At 41.9% G+C, this 21,333-nt stretch overlaps 1 protein-coding gene across 1 annotated transcript in view; it reads right to left on the bottom strand.

Annotated features, from left to right (window-relative positions):
* LOC141140905 (uncharacterized) overlaps window positions 1–21,333 on the bottom strand; it is a 104,885-nt gene that overhangs the window by 27,984 nt on the left and 55,568 nt on the right. The window contains exons 3-5 of the mRNA XM_073628451.1: window positions 8,527–8,590; window positions 2,475–2,568; window positions 1,170–1,312 (exon numbers count right to left, since the gene is read on the bottom strand). Of these exons, the coding sequence (XP_073484552.1) occupies window positions 1,170–1,312; window positions 2,475–2,568; window positions 8,527–8,590 (301 nt within the window). The remainder of the gene's footprint in view (window positions 1–1,169; window positions 1,313–2,474; window positions 2,569–8,526; window positions 8,591–21,333) is intronic.

Raw genomic sequence — 21,333 nt, forward strand, 5'->3', positions numbered from 1 at the left:
TGGTTGAGTATGGCTGGGTATGGTTGAGTATGGCTGGGTATGGTTGAGTATGGCTGGGTATGGTTGAGTATGGCTGGGTATGGTTGAGTATGGCTGGGTATGGTTGAGTATGGCTGGGTATGGTTGAGTATGGCTGGGTATGGTTGAGTATGGCTAGGTATGGTTGAGTATGGCTGGGTATGGTTGAGTATGGCTGGGTATGGTTGAGTATGGCTGGGTATGGTTGAGTATGGCTGGATGGATGAGTATTGCCGAGTATGGCTGGCTGAGCATGGATGGATGAGCATTGCTGAGTATGGGTGGCTGAATGAGTATGACAGAGGGATGGCTGAGCATGGATGGATGGCTGGATGAGTATGACAGAGGGATGGCTGAGCATGGATGGATGGCTGGATGAGTATGACAGAAGGATGGCTGAGCATGGATGGATGGATGGCTGGCTGGATGAGACTGCAATGGGCACAGATCAGCGCTGTGGGCACTACAGATCCAGCCCACAGCGCTGCTGCACCCGATCTCTCCCCTCTAAGCTCACACTGTACCGATCGGTACAGAGAGGGGAGAGAGGAACCGGACATGACGCCGGTTTGTTTAGAAGTGATTGCTCCGTCATTTGACGGAGCGAACATGTGGTAAATGGACGTTCTGCCTTATGGTTGCAAACCTCCCCTCCAATCCCCTCCCTATCTTTTCAACCTTTGTCTTTCTCTTCTTCCTTCCTCTGTCTTCCTCCTTTCTTCTTCTTTATAATATATATTAAAAAGGAAAGATGGAATGGGTAGCCCCATGTGATCCCCTAAATGGTCTATACCAAGAGGCTGTTTGGGCTCAATTAGAGTTTGGTACTTTTCTCATTGAAGAGCTCAATTGGTTAATTTACCGACTTTCTAAATACTCATTTTTCATTCACAGTTTGTCTATACAATTTGGATTCATGTACCGTTACTTTGTTTCTTTACTAATGACTTGTTAAACTGGAGCTGCCTTTTCCAAGTTTAATAAAATATTTGAAAAAATAAAAATAAAAATGAGGAGCAGGAATAGAGCAAAGGAATAGGAAAAGGTCAGCTAAACAGCTCCAAAAGATTGAATCCAATATTTCATCATAAAAACAATACATTTATATATGTATGTCTTGTACATATCATGATAAAACACTATATACTGACCTGTAGTGCATATGTGTTGAAAGTGAAACAGTCTGTGTTATCCCCAGCTGAGATAACAAAAACTTCATCACTGTGGGAATCAGTCACTGTGATTGTGGACGAGGTGTGATCTTCATGGTGCATCTGCTGAGAAACATCTGCAGCTACAATACAAAAATAGTAAAGAGAGTGATGTATGCCCTGCAGCCAGACATTGTATTTCAGCAAAATTGTCAAGCAGGGAGCTTACACAATATTCTTTCAGAAAGCTTACTAAAAACAATTAAATGCTTCAGATTTCACAGCATAACATATCACATTAAAGTTATATTATCTTTTGAAATCCTGACAACAGCAGAACATGGGAATAGCACTGCTAGATCCTCCATGTTTTGGACATAACCTGGACATATTAAACATTAGTTCTGCTCTTCCAGTACTTTTAAAGTTACTTTGTCCCAATTAAATGCAAGAAAAGCCTCTGCATATACAAATATGGCAAATGTTAGGATAATCATGAGATGATTTGGAAAGCACTGCAATAATTGTCCAGCTCTGTTGCATTTCTGTGCTAGAGCGGTGTTTCTCAACTCCAGTCCTCAAGGCGACCCAACAGGTCATGTTTTCAGGATTTCCACAGGGGATTTAATCAGTTTCACTGCCTTAGTAATTTCCACAGCTGTTTCATCCTGAGGGAAATCCTGAAAACATGACCTGTTGGTGCGCCTTGAGGACTGGAGTTGAGAAACACTGTGCTAGAGTACTGTGCTCATCTCACATCTGTAAAGGCTTTGTATGTTCTCCCCATGTTTGTGTGGGCCCCAAGCACAATCCAGCAATGTGCTGAAAGGTTAACTGACAGCCAGGAAATTTTGTTGTTTGTGTTCTTACCTAGATAAAATAACTGAACAACAAAAATGTGTCTGTTGTGGAATTTAATAAAGGGTGTACAGTTCTTGCCCAATCTTCAATACTATAGGTGTCAGGTTCTTGAGAAAATCAACTGAGAGTAAACTGCTGTGATACATATGAACCTGTACTACTGTTGCTGGCATGCTGATCACATCTCTACCCTCATTTAACAGTAATTTGCTTAGTATCTGGTTCCTCGGGCATGAAGTATAAGAGACAAGGGGAGTGTATTGATGCTCCCGGTATTAAAAAAACAGGTCTTTCCATGACGCTTGCAGCAGCAGATCAAGATACGGAACAGGAAAACTCAAGGCCTTTCAACTTACATACACATATGTCTGCTTTTTGTTAGCCCAGCAGCTGGTTTGATGATATAGTACTGTACAAAGTTACCAAAGCACTAGCTCTCCTCACCTTGACTGGTAGACTCCAGAGCCCCGTTATGAAGATCTTCTGCCACCACCAGCTGTAGTTCGTTAACATCCAAGCCTGTATTTTGAATTCCATTCTGCAAAAACAACATATAGGCATTACAAACACATGTAGAAAGGAAAAAGGGAGTAAGTATAAAGTTATTGCATGTTACATGCTTTTAGTGCTGTGCATTTTATTGTCAAGTAGTCCACTTTCAAACATTCTATGCATTAAGATAAAAAACTTTCTGTGTGCAGCAGCCCCCTCAGACCCCCTAATACTTACCTGAGCCCATCTCGATCAAGCGATGTTGCAGGAGTGTCTTGGCTGCCTGGGATTTTCCCTTCTCATAAAAAACAGAATCACTGAGTTGGAAAAAGGATCACTCCCTCCTAAAAATGACTTATACGCTTGATCAGGTGTAGCAAATCACCTTCTCAATGGCACTTAACCGGTTCCTGACCGCCGCATGTAGATATACGTCGACAGAATGGCACGGCTGCGCAAATGGGCGTATCTGTACGTCCCTTTGAATTAGCCGCCGTGCCATCACGTGCGCACCGCCGTGAGCGCCATGAGTAGATTAGTGGGTCCCGTGGACTCGATGTCCGCGGGAATATCCGCGATTGTCTCACGGAGAGGAAGAACAGGGAAATGCTAACGTAAACAAGCATTTCCCCATTCTGCCTAGTGACACAGTCACTGATCACAGCTCCCTGTAATCAGTGATAGAATCACTCCCTAGGACACACTTAACCCCTACAGCGCCACCTAGAGTTAACCCCGTCACTGCCAGTCACATTTACACAGTAATCAAGGCATTTTTAATCGCACTGATCACTGTATAGATGTGAATGGTCCAAAAAATGTGTCAAAATTGTCCGATGTGTCCGCCATAATGTCGCAGTCACGATAAAAATCGCTGATCGCTGCCATTACTAGTAGAATAATAAAATTATTAATAAAAATGCCATAAAACTATCCCCTATTTTGTAGACGCTATAACTTTTGCGCAAACCAAACGCTTATTGCGGTTTTTTTACCAAAAATATGTAGAAGAATACGTATTGGCCTAAACTGAGGGGAAAAAAATTTGTTTTTACATATTTTTTTGGGATATTATAGCAAAAAGTTAAAAATAAATGTGTTTTTTTCAAAATTGTCGCTCTTTTTTTGGTTAAAGCACAAATAAAAACCGCAGAGTTGATCAAATACCACCAAAAGAAAGCTCTATTTGTGGGAAAAAAGGATGTCAGTTTTGTTTGGGAGCCACGTCGCACGACCGCGCAACTGTCAGTTAAAACGATGCAGTGCCGAAAAAGTGCTCTGGTCTTTGGCCAGCCAAATAGTCTGGGGCTGAAGTGGTTAAAGCCATCTGACTTACAACTGTGATCAGCTGTGGTCATTTTGATTAGCTCCGCATGAAAAGAGATTCCCTGGAGCATTTCAGTCCCTGGTAGTGCAACTGAAGCAAACAATCAACTATGGGGTGGCAAGGCACCGTCAAAAGATCTCTCTTCAAGAAAGACCACATGAAGCCACGACTGAGTTTTGCTAAAAACGCACTTTGGAAATTCTGAGGCCACGTGGAAAAAGGTGTCTCAGGTGAGACAAATTGAATTATTTGGCCTCAACCAAACAATAGATCTGGCGGAAATCCAATACAGCTCACCATCCAAATAACACCTTTCCTACATGGTGGTGGTAATATCCTGTTATGGGGTGTTGCTCTGCAGCAGGGACTGGAGCACTTGTCAGGATAGAAGGAATGATGGATGTGGCAAAATACCATCAAATTCTTGAGAAAATCTGCTGCCCCTGCCAAAAAGTTGTCAAGTTGGGAAGAAGGTTTACCTTCCAACATGACAATGACCCAAAGCACACAGCAAAAATTACCACACTGTAGTTTAGGGAGAAAAAGGGTGAATGTCCTTGCATGACCTAGTCAGATCCCAGACTTAAACCCCATTGAAAATCTGTGGAATAACTTGAAGACTGCAGTCCACAGACAGTCACCACCAAATTTAACTGAACTTGAGCAGTTCTGCAAAAGAAGAGTGGGCAAATATTGCAAAGTCTAGATGTGCAAAGTTAGTAGAGACACAGCCCAAGAGACTAAAGGCTGTAATTAACCACTTCATTACCCAGCCATATTCATATGACGTCCACAGATGGGATCTCCCATCCTGGTTGGGCGTCATATGACGTCCTCGGCTTTCTGCCGCTACTGCGGGCCCCCAGCGAGGCGATCGGGGATCCGGCGTGTCCCTCGGGACACAGCCGTTCCCCGATGGGGGTAATGAGCGGGTGGCGGAGTGTAAAAAACAGTGCGATGAAATTGGCTCCTTATTGCCATCAGAGTACCTGTCACCAGAGTACCCACCATCAGAGTACCTGTCACCAGATTACATGCCATCAGAGTACCCGTCACCAGAGTACACGCCATCAGAGTACCCGTCACCAGAGTACACGCCATCAGAGTACCCGTCACCAGGAGTACCCACCACCAGAGTACCTGCCATCCATCCATCCTGAAAGAGTACATGCCATCCATCCCGTCTGAGTACCTGTCCCGTGATCCCATCAGGATTACCTGTCTGCAGCCATTTACTACCAAGGTCTGCACATACCATTAGTATCAGCCGTCATACAGCCACTATGTCCAGAAAGGTATACACGCCAGAAGAGGCATATCAAATTCTGAGTCTGACTGATGAGAGCAACAGGGAGCTCTCACCGCCCAGTTCTGATTCCGATTAGAAATATGAGCCCCCCAAAGACAGGATACGAATCGGAGGAGGAAGTAGTCCATCCAAAAAGAAGACAGCCTGAACACCAGGCAGCTACCAGCAGTGCCAACGGCGCTAGACCCAGTACAAGCGCTGCTAGACCCCAGGAGGAAAGGCCCAGTACAAGTGCGGGAATTGCACGCCAACAAAGAATTAGGGCCCAAACCCAGCTTCTAGATGCCTTGGCAAACCCATTGTGGTTGCCTTTTAGCACAGAGTCAGCCACTATCCCCCCTTTCACAGCACAGCCAGGTGTGCAAGTCAACACAGAAGGTTTTCCTGAAATTGATTTTTTAAATTTATTTTTCACTGACGAATTAGTTCAAGGCATCGTGTACCAAACCAATCTTTTTGCCCAACAATTCATTAAAAATAACCCCAGCTCAAGCTATGCCTGCCCTTTTGAATAGGGACCCCCAACAGTGGAGGAGCTTAAATTGTTTTTAGGCCTAACGCTCAACATGGGGCTTACAAAAAAAAATGAAGTGCATAAATATTGGTCGACCAACCCTATCCACCACATGCCAATTTTTTCATCTGTAATGTCCTGTCATGGCTCCATCAAATGTTGCAGCCCTATTTATCAAAATCCCTGTTCTGGTATAAAAAAGTTGCAGTTTACTTTTTTCATTTGGCCATGTATAATTCTTTTATCATTTATCAAAAATTGATGGTAACATCCAACACCTACCTAAAGTTTATTGAAGACATTGTCACTGCCCTGATTTATCAACAAGTATCCCCCCAGAAATCATTTGCTCCGATTGTGTCAGCAGACTACATGAGCGCCATTTTGCTGACCATATTCCACCATCAGGATCCGGAAGACGATGCCAAAAAAAATGATGGGTGTGCACCAAAAGAGGAGTAAGGAAAGACACCAGTTTCCATTGTCGCCAATGTCCCTCCCAAACTGGCCTTTGCATCGGAGAATGCTTCAGACACTATCACACTCTTGTAAACTATTAGCCCATATTTCCCCATTTTCAATTCCTGCCCTGAATATTTCCCTGATGCCTCAACTAATCATATCATTGCCTTCCATGTGAACCGACCCTGCATTGTTTATCCGCCATGTTTCTGCCTTTCACAGGAAATGACCCTGGACCATCGACTATGCCTCTGCCTACCGTCTATTTCTGCCTTTTACCTGCACTGACCTCGGCCTGTTGACCATGTTTTTGCCTGCCCCTTGGACGGATCTTTCGCCCTGCTACACAGGGGTCTCACATATGTGAGGGGCTCCAGAATAGTGTTCTGAGTTGAGAAAAACAGTTTTTTGTTTTCTGTGTTCCCAGAACAGGGTCTGGTTGTCCAGAGGCTTCAAAGAGATTTGGCTGGGAGAAGCCTCTACCCCTGTCCCCCTGGCCCTAAGCCTGATGGTCCTGCCTTCTCCCTGGACAAATACTTTGGCTGTGCTGACCATATCTCTGCCTGTACTAACTATGGACAGTATTCCTGCCTGCTTTGCTGTCGCTGTCCACGTTCCTGCCCGCTGCCTGGACCGATGCTCTCCTCTGTGGACCACTGCACTACTAAAACCGCAGGTAATCTTTTCTTCACCCTTTGCTCAGCAGAATGTATTTTGGTTTGTAATTGGTATGTACAGTACATGCTTTGTGTTAGAAATATGAAGGGCATTCAACAATGTGATAGGTTGGCAGGAATGTGTGTGTGTAATTTATGCTCCTAGAACGCCTGATGGTGCTACTTGGATGTTGGGACTCTGTATGTGGCCAGGCTATGTAAAAGTCTCACACGTGTGGTATTGCCATACTCAGGAGGAGTAGCAGAATGTATTTTGGGGTGTCATCTTTGCTATGTACATGCTGTGTGTTGGAAATATCTTATAAATGGACAACTTTGTGTAAAAAAAAAAAAATGCGTTTTCAATTTTTTTCCACATTTTCCAAAAACTTCTGGAAAAAAAATGAAATGTTCAAAAGACTCATTATGCCTCATAGATTACACGTTGTGGTGTTAGCTTTCCAAAAAGGGGTCATTTTGTTAGCGTTTCCATTGACCTGATGCTCCAGGGCCTTCAAAGGTGTGATAGGTTGTCATCAAATGAGATGTGCAATGTATGCTCGTAGAACGCCTGGAGGTGCTACTTGGATGTTGGACCTCTGTATGTGGCCAGGCTGTGTAAAAGTCTCACACATGTGGTATCGCTATACTCAAGAGGAGTAGCAGAATGTATTTTGGGGTGTCATTGCAAAAATGCATGTGCTGTGTGAGAGAAATAACTTGTTATTATGACAATTTTGTGTAAATTGTCAAATTTAATGTGTAAAAAAAACACAAAAAACAAAAAAAACCCTTAATTTTCCCAAGAATTGTGGGAAAAAATTACAACTTGAAAAAACTCACCATGCCTCTTACTAAATACCTTGGAATGTCTGCTTTCCAAAAAGGGGTCATTTGGGGGGTATTTGTACTTTTGTTAGGATCTCAAGAAATTAGATAGTCCTTCAGTACATCAGGTGTGATCAATTTTTGATTTGCACCATAGCTTGTAGACTCTAACACTTTCACAGAGACCAAATAATATACACTAATTTAGGTTATTTTTACTAAAGATATGTAGCAGTATACATTTTGGCCCAAATTTATGAAGAAAAGTGACTTATTTGCAAAATTTTACAATAGAAACTAAAAAAAAGTGTTTTTTTTTTTTAATTTTCTCTTTTTTCACTTATATAGCAAAAAATAAAAAAAACTGCGGTGATTAAATACCACCAAAATAAAGCTCTGTTTGTGAGAAAAAAATGATAAAAATTTAGTTTGGGTACAGTGTAGCATGACTGAGTAATTGTCATTCAAAGTGTGAGAGTGCTGAAAGCTAAAAATTGGTCTGGGCAGGAAGGGTGTTGTCCTGGTTAAAGCAAAAGGCGGTACAACAAAATATTGACCCAAGGGGGTGACCCTTTTTCAAACTCAGTGATTCTGTGTTTGATTGATTGATTTTTCTCTGACACGTTGGTGTTAGATCTTTTACTTGGATGTTATAAGTTGCACTGAGTAAATATAGCTGGATAAAACAAAAACTGTGTCTGTCTTCATTTCAGGCTGCAAAGCAACAAAATGTGATTTTAAAAAGGGAGGCGATTCTTTTTTATACTCGCTGTATACTTACAGTTCTATCAGAAGCAACTCACCTGTGTCTAATGTTTATCCCTAATGAGTCTGCATAGCAAAACCTGTAGTACCTGCTTGTGAAAATAATAAATATGTAATCAATAGATTAGATTTCTCACACTTACCACCTGAGTTGTCACTTGTCTGACCTGGTTGTCATTTTGCTCTCTCTTGGGGCATATCTTCTGCCTATAAGGCCAATACACAACAAACAGCACTGTTATTTGTCTAACTTGAATATCTATCTGGAAAAATAATTAAGATGGGTACTTTATCAAACATAATATTCCTGCATCATATCCTTATAAAACTATAAGCAAATCAAAAAGTTTATATTATATATAAATATAAATCTCCAATTCCAGCTAAACAGGAGTCTGAGAGGATTCCTGCAACCCACAATTCAAAGCATCTGTCTGTTCCTGTCATAACAACCTATTGATTGGCGCCTGCTTTGAACTGTTAGATGCAGAGGGAATAAATGGAATGTTTGACTTTGATTGGAAGTCAAGGCTTACATATATACAGGGGTATTCATACCCCTTGAAATTTTCCACATTTTGTCATGTTACAACCAAAAACGTAAATGTACTTTATTGGGATTTTATGTGCTAGACCAACACAAAGTGCCACATAATTGTGAAGTGGAAGGAAAATTATAAAATGTTTTTCAAAATTCTTTACAAATAAATATCTTGAAAAGTGCGGTGTGCATTTCTATTCAGCCCCCCTGAGTCAATACTTTGTAGAACCACCTTTTTTTGCAATTACAGCTGCAAGTCTTTTTGGGTATGTCTCTACCAGCTTTGCACATATAGGGAGTAACATTTTTGCCAACTCTTCTTTGCAAAATAGCTCAGGCTCTGTTAGATTGGATGGAGAGCATCTGCGAGCAGCAATTTTCATGTCTTGCCACAGATTCTCAATTGAATTTAGGTCTGGACGTTGTTCTCCTGCTGGAAGGTGAACCTCCGCCCCAGTCTCAAGTCTTTTGCAGACTCTAAACAGGTTTTCTTCAAAGATTGCCCTGTATTTGGCACCATCCATCTCCCCATCAACTTTGACCAGCTTCCCTGTGCCTGAAGAAAAGCATCCCCACAACATGATGTTGCCACCACCATGTTTCACGGTGGGGATGGTGTGTTCAGGGTGATGTGCAGTGTTCCACTGAAAAGTCACATTTTGGTCTCATCTGACCAGAGCACCTTCTTCCACATGTTTGCTGTGTCCCCCACATGGCTTCTTGCACACTGCAAAGGGGCTTCTTATGGCTTTCTTTCAACAATGGCTTTCTTCTTGCCACTCTTCCATAAAGGCCAGATATGTGGAGTGCATGACTAATAGTTGGACAGATTCTCCCACCTGAGTTGTCGATCTCTGCAGCTCCTCCAGAGTTACCATGGGCCTCTTGGCTGCTTCTCAGATTAATGCTCTCCTTGCCTGGCCTGTCAGTTTAGGTGGACAGCCATGTATTGGTAGGTTTGCAGCTGTGCCATACTCTTTCCATTTTCAGATGATGGATTGAACAGTGCTCCGTGAGATGTTCAAAGCTTGAGATATTTTTTTTATATTTTAATGTTTTTATAGAAAAGTTTTAGAAATAACAAGAATAGCAGGTAAACATAGATCAGTATTTGGATTATTGCTATGACAAAATTACAAATACCCAAGATATAATTAAACAAGGTATTACATGGTCCATTAGTATGAAGGAACAAACCATATTCATGGGATGTTCTCAGATAAACTCGCTGGGCAAACCCGGTTGGTAAAATCAAACGGTATTAGACGTATAGTTAACCTAACATTTAGTTCTAATCAGTATTCAAAATCGTAACCATGTGCAGTAACATACAAAAACCTGAATATTGTAGGAAGAGGCAGGTGAAGGGAAGGGAGGGGTCGAGGAGGGATAGTGGATAAGACATAGTAGGGGATTTTTGTACCATTTCCTGAGATTATCAATGTCAAAAACGTAATGGATTTCTAAGACAACCCAATAAGTATTGGGTTTAAACTACATATAGAAAAAAGTGGAGGGAAAGAAAGAAAGCAGAAATAAGGAATTCAAGAGGGTCAGCCCAGAGCTCATTAGGGAACCGAAATGTAACGGATCCACGGTTCCCATATTTTATCAAATTTTTTAAAGTTATTATGGAGTGTGTGAGTGAGTTTGTCATTTACCATAATCCAGTTGATTTTATTGTTAACGTAATCCAGAGGAATAACCAGTTGCTTCCAATGCCGGGCCACTGAAATCCTTGCCGCTAACAGTATATATGTGATTAATTTAGTTGAATTCCCGGGTACCTCTTTGGGTAGTCTATGGAATAAGGCCATCTCTGGGGATCTACGGATGTTCACCTCTGTCACTGTCATGGTTATGCAATAGAGTTTGTCTGTCAGCTTATCTGTCTCCATGTGTTCATCTCTAGAGACCAGCTGACCCTCACCTGACTGCTTTTATAAACTCTCCTCTAGCATGGCTCCACCCCAGCTCCTATCAGGGAACCCTATATTAACCTGTGCACTGCAAGCCAGCAGTGCTGATCAACCATTGTGTGTTAGCTTTCGTGTGTACTTGCTGTGTTTCCTACGTCTGATTCCAGTTACAGACTTTGGCCTGTTCTCGACTTTCCCTGTCTGCTCGTGACCCTGACCTTTGGCGTGTTATGTTTATCCTTATCTGCTAGTCGCCCTGACATTTGGCTTATTCCTTACTTTCCTTGTTGTTCCAGCATGCTGCCTCCTTCCTCTTCTCCTGTAGTCTACCGTGAGCGTGAGTTGTGAGACCCCTGGGGCCGCGATCTGGAGCCAGACTGCAGCTCAGTCCATCCTCACCACTAGGGGCTCAGGTGAACACCTGCTGGCTCTTAGATTCCGCGCCCTGGGAAATCTATGCTCTAGCTCCCAGTGGGATCTGTGTTAGTGATCCAATAGACCTGCTTCCTGAACCTCCCAGGGTTCAATCCGCAGCAGTCAGTCCTAGGGTCCACTACCTAGCGGTGCACTACCGACTCCTACAGAGTGCATCTGTCACCTAGCCTCAAGGTGACCTGACAGACAGTCAGAGTTTATCAAATGAAATACCATAATCCAAAACCTAATCACCAGGGGGCACTGCCACCAAATATGGTGCATTGTCCCCGACTGACCACAGCGTCGAAAACAGTTAGGTGATGTGGATGGATGCATTTTAGCTACCAGAGTTGGGACCAGGTACCAACGTAACAGTATTTTTTTAGTTCGCCTCAATTAGCGTCATATCGATAGAGATTTTGGATAAATTATAAGCAATATCCTGCCATTCAGACAGATCAAAAATATAATTCTGATGTTTTTCCCATTGATTTATATAGGAGAGCTTTGAGTGAGGTTCAGTGAGGGAAGCATAAACCACAGATAGTTGTCCCTTCAATTGACCCCTTGTCTGACAAGATAACTCGAACATTGTAAGTGTAAGTGGCTCAATTATTAGATTAAGTTTGCGTCTGACAAAGGATGCAATTTGGTTATATTGGAATATTTCACTGGTAGGTACCTGCATCTTGTCTTTAAAATGTTGTAAAGAGTATACCTGGTTACCATTAAGGTAGTCGCCAATTCTCAGCAATCCTTTATTAAGCCACCAATGAAATGACTGTGGCACTAACCCTGGTGGAAACTCCAGATTGCAGAAGACGGGAGCTAAAGTTGTGTGTGGGGATGCCCGGTGAGGTACTCTATCCCAAACTGCCAATGAATGTGATAAGGAAGGGCATAATATAGGAGGGCGTAACTGGCTGGGAAGCCACATCAGTGATCCTATGGCCAAGGGGTGACAGGAGAGTGTCTCAAGGGAGACCCAAAGAGGTGCAGGACCTGTAGCAGTAGTTTGGGCAAGTTGAGAAATCTTGGCGGCTTGAAAGTACTTTAGTAAATTAGGGAGACCAAGACCCCCCCTTTAAATTTTGGGGCATATAGGATCGGTTTGTTCATTCAAGGTCTTCTATTACCCCTAAATGAAACGAAGAACCTCGGCTTGTAAACACTGTAGATCTCCTCTTGGGACTGTCACTGGTAGACTTCTAAAATAATAAAGTATCCTGGGTAGAAGTGTCATTTTGACAGAGTTGATTCTGCCAAACCATGATAGGGAATATTCCGCCCAACGGCGAAGGTCCTCTAAGTTTTTTAAATAATATGAGATAATTAGCTTTAAAAAGAGTCTCAATAGAAGGCGTTAATTGGATCCCTAAATATGAAAGGGAATACGATGCTCATTGAAAGTTGTAGTTATCCTGAAGATAATACTATTGAGTGGGGAAGCGAGACATTAAGGGCTTTTGTTTTGTGAGGGTTCAGGGAGAGGCCGGAAAGCCAAGAAAACTGGTCCAATAAGGATAGCAAATGAGGTAGAGTGACTTGAGGATTTGTAATATACCTAAGGACATCATCGGCAAATAAGGCACATTTATGTTCTTGTTGCCCACAGCCGATACCAGAAATATTAGGGTGGGACCGAATTGCCATGCCCAAAGATTCGATAGCTAATGCGAAAAGTAAGGGTGAGAGGAGACATCCCTGTCTCGTACCACGTTTGTAGCCCCGTATGGAAACCTGAGCTGATGGAGATCCATAAAAAGTTTTCAATAAGGATAAAAAGCTAGGTCCAAACCCGAAAGTCTCTAAAAGTAGTGAATAAATAATTCCAATTCACGCTATTGAAAGCCTTATGAAGGTCTAATGATAGAAGGAGAAGCTCCCGAGAAAGGGGGACATCCCAGTTAGTGCGTACAGCTGAAATCAAAGTTATAGTTCTACAAATTTGGTCTAATGTTTGGCGCCCAGTGATGAATCCTGAATGTGTTAAGACGTAGGGCCATGAGTTTCGTAAGAATTTTTAGATCACAATTGATTAGCGAGTTTTGGCTATAATTTAGGACATCGGTAGTATCTATTAGGTTTAGGGATGACACTAATATAGGCCTTATTTTCATCCAGAGGAACCGCACCTCCATCCCGCAAGGAATTAAAATAGAGAGCCATGTGTGGGACCAGCTTTTCTGAGAATTTTTTGTAATAAAATGTTAGTGAGACCATCTGGTCCTCGTGATTTATGAAGTGGTATCAGTTTGATGGTATTACTGATCTCTTCACAAGTAAAGGGTTGGTCCATTAAATCTCTATGTGCCTCCTCAATAGAGGGGACAGGTAGGCTCCCCAGAAATTCCCTGACGGACGAAGAAGCAGCCTCCCGGCCATGTCCATATAGGTCAGCATAGAAATTATGGAACTTTTGAAGAATTTTTTGAGGATTTTGGGAAATGTGACCTCCTGAAAGTCTAATTTTGGGCAATGCCAAGTGAGTATATCTAGGAGTGAGCTTATGTGCCAGCAAGGATCCTGGGAGATCATGCCAAGTAAAAAACCTATGATTGGACCAGCGTAATTGCTTCTCAGCTTTTGCGGTGAGGCCAATGTTGAGTTCCAAACGGGCTTTTTCAAGCTTAGTTAATAGGTCAGGGGATGGGGACTTATGTTGGGTGGCTAGAACATCATATTCCCTAGTTTTGGCATAAATCAACTCGTTTTGTGCTCTTTTAAGCCTGGAACCCATGTGCTGCCCAATTGATTGCGGGGGTGGTATCTTCCGCCTTATTAATTTCAAAATAAATCTTCAGATTGGTAGAAACATCAAGGCAGTAAGATTCATTACTGAGGAGGGATTCATTTAGACGCCAATGCGATTTGGCTATTTTAGTTGTCAAGTCTGAGAGCTGCAATATTATAGGATCATGGTTTGACCATGGGCTAGAGATTATTTTGGCTGAGCGTAATTTAGGTAAAAGTCCAGAGGGGAGAAAAACATGATCAATACGAGAGTAGTGGTTATGAGCGCTCGAAAAATAAGAATAATCTTTAGAGGTGGGGTTAGCTTCCCTCCAAGCGTCTACAAGATCATAATGATATAGTAACTGAGCAAATTTACGACTTTGCTTAGAAGTGGATCTTAAAGAAGCCGTTTGAGACTTGTCCATTATAAGATCCAATGCCAAGTTGGAATCACCCGCTAATATAACATCTCCTTCGAAATTCAGGGGCCGTTTGTAGTAGTGAGCGAAAGAAGGCTGTTTGATTCGTATTAGGGGCATAATAAATCAAAAAGGTCACCAAATTTTCTCCCAGGTGACCCTTAACTAGGGGGTATCGTCGTCCTCGGTCTTTAATGACTTTCATTTCAGTGAATGAAAGCCGTCTAGATAAACAGAGAGCCACCCCCCCCCCCTTTTTTTTCTGAAGCATTGGCAAAATAGCAAACAGGATAATCCTTATGAATGTACCATGGGCTGAATGAGGGAAGAAAGTGTGTCTCCTGTAAGGCTATAATATCAGCACCCACAGATCGGTATTATTTGAGGGCCTTAATTTGTTTGGAAGTTGACCCTAGGCCCTGAACGTTGTGAGAGTGTAATCAGATAGTGCTCGTTACCTTAGACATGAGAAATATGTAGCGTAAATATCAACATTTGAACTTAGCCCTCCATCTGAAGTTTGAGAAATCCAGGGGGACTGGTTGAGACTCTGGGTGACCCTCAGGAAGGAAAAGTAAAAGGGGTTAAAGTAAGAGCAGTGAAAAAGGAGGAAAGGGGGAAAAATGTTCAGGCCAGGAACCTCCCAGCTCTGTACAGTATATCATATAAATGCAAGGTATTACTAGCATACAATAACTAATATCCCAGAACCAAAATTCTGGGTGCGGAGGAGTCTTCTCCAAAACTAAGTAATGGAAAGAGTCCTTCAGGTAGGGAGAGTGCATAGACTCCTCCCGTCACTAAAGTGTATTATGAAAATTAAGTGCCCATTTGCGCCCTAAATAAGGACAACTTTAATATCAGTAGTAAACTTATAAAATGTAGTTATTTGTCCATCAATTCTAAAATGTCAGATTTAGATATGGAAACAGAACCTAGACAATCAAAACAGCCCTAAATACGGTACATTAAAAAAACTAACAGATCTCCCTTCCCCCCAATAAAAAGGAAGGGGGGGGGATTCAGGGATTTAAGTGCAGTGGCTCATGTGCATAGATGGCCAGGGAAAAAAAAAAAAGAAAAGAAAGAAAAGAAAAATAAGTAGGTGTTAAGTCTTCAGGTGACCCAACAGGAGGTCGTCGATTTCTTCATCAGCTGAGGAGACCAGAGAGGACAGAGCGGGGGAAGAGGGGCTGCTGGATCTTTGCTGGTTCCGCGAGGATGGGCTGTGCAAGATAAATCCCAGTTTCAAAAGCATATGTTCACCATCAGGAAAAGTCGAAAAGGAGCAAGATTTGCCTTTGTAAGTAAACTGTAAGTAAACTGAAGCCGAAAAAGATAGTTCCATCTATAGCGGATATTCCGGTCGATCAAGGGTGAAAGTAGAGGTTTGAAGGATCTTCTTTTTTGAATAGTGACCTGGGAGATGTTCGCAAAGACTTGGACTTTATAGCCATTCATTTCAAGTTCTGGATGTTCTCTAGCATATCGCATGTCCGCTTCTTTAATTCTGAAAAAATGGGGCTTCACGATCACATCTCTGGGTGGTCCTTCAGGTTTCGGAGGAACAAGAGCCCTGTGTATACGATCTATCGCCATATGGATTTCATCGATATCTGGTATGGCAGATTGCATAAGAGCATAGGCGATGGAGGTAATATCTTTTTCAGTTTCTGGAAGACCTCTGATACGAAAATTGTAGCGCCAAGCGCGATTTTCAAGGTCATCGATTTTCGTATAGGCTTCTTCAAGGCGGTCTTGTAGGTCAGTGATCATATTGGAATTTTGGGACACTCTGTAAACAGTGTCATCCACCTTCAATTCAATTCTCTCCAAATGGTTCCCCAACTCCTGAAAGTCCTGTTTTATCTCAGATGACAATTTATCTGTGGCTTTCGCCAATTCCCTCTGTAGTAAATCAGCAAAACGAGCAAGCAGTATTGGATCCCCTGAGTATTGAGGCTGAATTGGTGGGGAATCACGGGAATCAGCAGAGCAATCCAGATTAGGTTCCTGGCTGCTTGGTTGGCTGAGGATGAAATCTGCCATTTCTTTATCTTTGGCTGAGGAAGCATAGTAATCATGGCCAGAGTCTGTGAGGGAGACTTGGCAGGGCTTAATGACATGCAGGGATTAGTCAATCTCACCTGCAGCTGGGGAGGTTGTGGGGAAGTCTGTGCCTCGGTCTCCCAGTCCAGAAGGTTGTAGCTTTGCCTTCTGCTGTGAATCAGTGTTAATTTCGTCGACTAAAATTATTATTATTTTAGTTGACTAAAATACGACTAAAACTAAAACTACTGAGATGACTAAAATACGACAAACTAAAATACCATTTTAGTCAAAAGACTAAAATGGGACTAAAACTAAAATGCCATTTTAGTCAAAAGACTAAGACTAAATTGAAATTTGACTTCAAAATTAATACTGGTCTGTAGTGCATGTTTATACCAAAAATACCATAATAAATAACATATTAGATTTTTCACTCCAGCAGTATATAATGAGTTTGGAAATTGTAGAGAAATGTTAACTAATGCATTACAATTAATTACACCCATTAGATTTTAGATGACTAAAATGAGTTTTAGTCAACTAAAATGTACTGGAGATTTAGAATACGACTAAAACAATTGCAGAAGACTAAAATGGGACTAAAACTAAAATGCCATTTTAGTCCCAAGACTAAAACTAAATCGAAATTTGCTGCCAAAATTAACACTGCTGTGAATGCTGTGCAGGTCTGCTTCCTCCGGAGACCGGAGACATGTGGGAGCTGGTGTCGGTTGCCATCTTGCCTCCTCTGCTTGCTGACCGTGTCAGGTTGCAATAGCCTCCCTCCCTGGGACCTTCCCATTTGACGAGAAGACATGCGGCGGGTTGTCTGTCCCCTCAGAGAGTAGCTCGGGTGGGTGGACCTGACCGGTGTGCTGTGAGGGCTGCTGTATGTAGCTAACAGTGCCGAGAGTGTGCGGAGCGGTTCAGGGAGACACCAACCTCGGTCGTCCGCACATGTGCTCCGGATGGGATTTTTTTTTCTATAACGTAACCCTGATTTACATTTCTCCACAACTTTATCCCTGACCTGTCTGGTGTGTTCCTTGGCCTTCATAAAGCTGTTTGTCCCCTTAGGTTCTCTAAGAAACCTCAGAAGGCTTCACAGAGCAGCTGTATTTATACTGAGATTAAATTACACACAAGTCTTTTTATTAATTAGGTGACCTCTGAAGGCAATTGGTTCCCCTAGATTTTAGTTAGGGGTATCAGAGTAAAAGGGGGTTGCATACAAATGCATGCCACACTTTTCAAATATTTATTTGTAAAAAAAATTTGAAAACCATTTATCATTTTCATTCCACTTCACAATTATGTGCCACTTTGTGTTGGTTTATCACATAAAATGCATTTACATTTTTGGCTGCAACATGACAAAATGTGTAATATTTCAAGGGGTGTGAATACTTTTTCAAGGCACGGTAGCTAGGTATTTGGAGGGGCACAAAATTTCCTCTGAAAAAAATACTGTGTGCACCAGCACTATGACATACCTCCTATTACACAACTCAAACATTAGTAATATACATGTTTTGTTCCTTATTGCTTCCATAGAACAATATTTTATTCTCACAGAATGTTTCAACATTTTGGATCTAGACTTCTTTTATTCCATCTATCAAACATGTAGAAGTATTGAGGTCATTGTATTAGCTTGCCCCAATCCAAGGTCACCAAACAATTGCAGCAAACATTAACAGGGTTTGTGACTTTGAAACGCGTTGGTTATTTTTATGACAATTCTAAACAAATAATTTCATGTAACAATTTTGTAATGATTGTAATACAATGGTACTGCAGTCAATTTGCACATAGAAAAAAAACAGCCGCAATACATTTTATTTACATTGTTTTATTGTCATTGATGTTAATAAATATTGATATAATTGTTTACAAAAAGTCAGAATATTCCTATCTCTCCCTTTAAAGTCCCATTCATTGAGGGATACATTTGCATACTTATTTCTCAACCTAATATAGCACAAAGACCAGCAAAGTGTAAACTTTAGCCTTAAAGATGACCAGTGTTATGTATGGATGACCAGTTTTAAGTATGGATATTGTTACATAGTTACACTGGTCCAGCTCAGATAAATGCAACTATGCATATGCCATACCTGGCTGATCCCCCTGGAAGATGAATTTACCGTATTAGGCACTCCTACTACAGTGATCACTGCAAGCTTCTAAGTCACATGCCAAGCGCCTGCCCTGCTGCATTGTGAACACAGTAGATCACCAATTCAGCCCAGGCACCATTAAGCGAATGCTTTGCATTCGCACAATGAAAGGAAAGTATCCTCTAACTGGATGAGGTGGAGGGGAAGATGAGTGACATCATGATCGCCACCTCATCCAGTCAGAGAACACTTTGCGTACCTTTAGAAAATGCAAAGCATTCTCTGAATGATGCCTGTGCCAAGTGAGCAGTTCTCCTGTGCAGGGTGGATAAAAAAAAAATAATCGTTATTTAAAATCGTATTTTTTTTTTTTTTATTTTTATCAAATTTATTTTAATAAAATGCTTTTGAAGTAAAAATCTATCTATAGATAGTTTTCTATTTAAGATACATTAATAGCCTAATTTATACAGCATGAAATGGACCTTAGTTAGGTAGCATGAGGCTGTTTATTCTGTAATATTACAATTTTTGGTAAACTCATTAAATGAATCCAAGCTCTGCAAGCTGAGATAACATGCACTGCATTGATGCATTCACACCATTTCACAGTAACAAAGTTCAGGAATATTCCTTTATTTTGCAAATCTATGTACACTACAACTGTATGATTGAATCAGATCCATCATGGCAGCGCCTGTTAGCGGGCATCCACTCACCTGCTGTGACCACATCCCTCACCTTGTGTCACTGCCGCATCACCAGCCGTCCCATTAAAGTGAATGGGACTGTCAGTGAGTCAACAGCGGGTCAGAGGAGGAGCCGCTGCAGGACAGAGATGACAGTTGCTCTTTAAAAATTGTGATTTAAATCAAGTCTTTTTACTAGTGATTGAAATTGACTTGATTTAAATCAAATCCACCCTGCTCCTGTGTGCAGAAAGCAGCACGGCAGCCATTCAACATGGGACCCGAATGCTAGTGAAGATCACTTTAGGAGTGCCTAAAACCGTCAAACACGGCTTGATAAGTTTAGCTACGTTTTTTTCCGTTTTCCATTTTTACTGCTCCTGGAAGCACAGGCTGGCTGTTTTTTTTACTGCCACTAAACGCCTCTGACAGTTTATGTGTGCATGGACACATAGGATAACATGGAGGGGCTTTTAGAGGCAGTTAAAAAAAAAAAAGTCAAATGCCCCTAACAGCAGCTGTAAAACGTCCTGTGTGCATGAGCCCCAAGTAATGAGGCTATATGCCCAATCCAATTATCTCCTTTTTTTTATCATCTCCTCCCGCCCTTGGAGTAATTTATTTACTACATTACATTATTCTTATGGTATGTACTTATACTTTTTAGATCATTTCTTACATTTTCTCCCGATGAGTGGACTAGATCCACAAAATGCGTACAGTTTTAGGATGTTAAGAATTCTTTTGGTCATCATACATCATGCTTTTTTATCTATCTTAGAACTTTATGGATGCCAATAGTGTGATAACTATGAATTTATACTTTTATATTATATTCATTATGTATCAGCTTACCAGTTTTTTGTATGATTTGGAATTGTATTGAATTATTGTAATACAGAACTTGCTATCATATAATAAATATACAACTATGTTTACTTTGTGAGTTGCCTCATGTAAAGTCCCACGACCAATGTATTGTTTTCAGTTTGATGAATAGTGCCCGATCATTGCCGTCAATGAGAGATACAGTGCCCCATTGCTGATGTACGGTAAGTAGCAGTAATTACGCCCATTGTTGGTGTCAGTGGGAGGAAAAGTGCCCCAAAGGCTGGATAAAGGCAACCAAAGGCCACATCCGGCCCCCCAGGCCACAGTTTGGAGGCCACTGCCAGGGCTGGTGCAAGGATTTTTGACACCCTAGGCGAAACCTAATTTTGCCGCCCTCCCACCCGGCTCCACCCTTTTTGCCCTGCCCATGTATACCCCACCTTTTTAACGAAAGGGCCATCAAATGCAGCCCACCAGCGCCCATCAATGCAGCCTCACAAGCGCCCATCAATGCAGCCTACCAGTGCCCATCAAATGCAGCTTTACCAGCGGCCATCAAATGCAGCTTCACCAGCGGCCATCAAATGCAGCCTCACCAGCGGCCATCAAATGCAGCCTCACCAGCGGCCCTCAAATGCAGCCTCACCAGCGGCCCTCAAATGCAGCCTCACCAGCAGCCCTCAAATGCAGTCTCACCAGCAGCCCTCAAATGCAGCCTCAATGAATGTTTGCTTGCCTCCACTCATTCGGGAGTCGGGACACAGACGCAGTTCTCTGCCAGCGCTGCGTCTCTGACACTATGTGCGAATGTTGCGGCGGCTGCCTGCTGATGCTGAGACTTTGTTGCTTGCTGCAGAGAGAAGGGAGTGGCTGGGCGCCCTGGGCGGCTGCCTAGATTGCCTAGTGGTAGCACCGGCCCTGACCACTGCAATAGAGTATGGGTACTCATTAACTTCATATTTCCTGGGGTCAGGAAGTCCTGTGTACAGTGATTTAATTGACAGAGTTTATCATGTATAGTGACCGTGCTGCACTTATAATAAATAATACAGTTAGAAAATCATAAACATCAAAAATTACATATTGCAAATACTAAAACATTAGAATCATTCAGTGCAATGATATGACAAAGTGCAATGTGCAAGAATAAAGTGCAAGATGCAGAAAAAGTCTAAGTATATAGTGCAAAAGTCCCAATAGTGGAATCAAATGATGCTCCAGTAATT

The sequence above is a fragment of the Aquarana catesbeiana genome, linkage group LG01 (genome assembly GCF_042186555.1).
Source record: "Aquarana catesbeiana isolate 2022-GZ linkage group LG01, ASM4218655v1, whole genome shotgun sequence".
NCBI classification, from domain to species: Eukaryota; Metazoa; Chordata; class Amphibia; order Anura; family Ranidae; genus Aquarana; species Aquarana catesbeiana.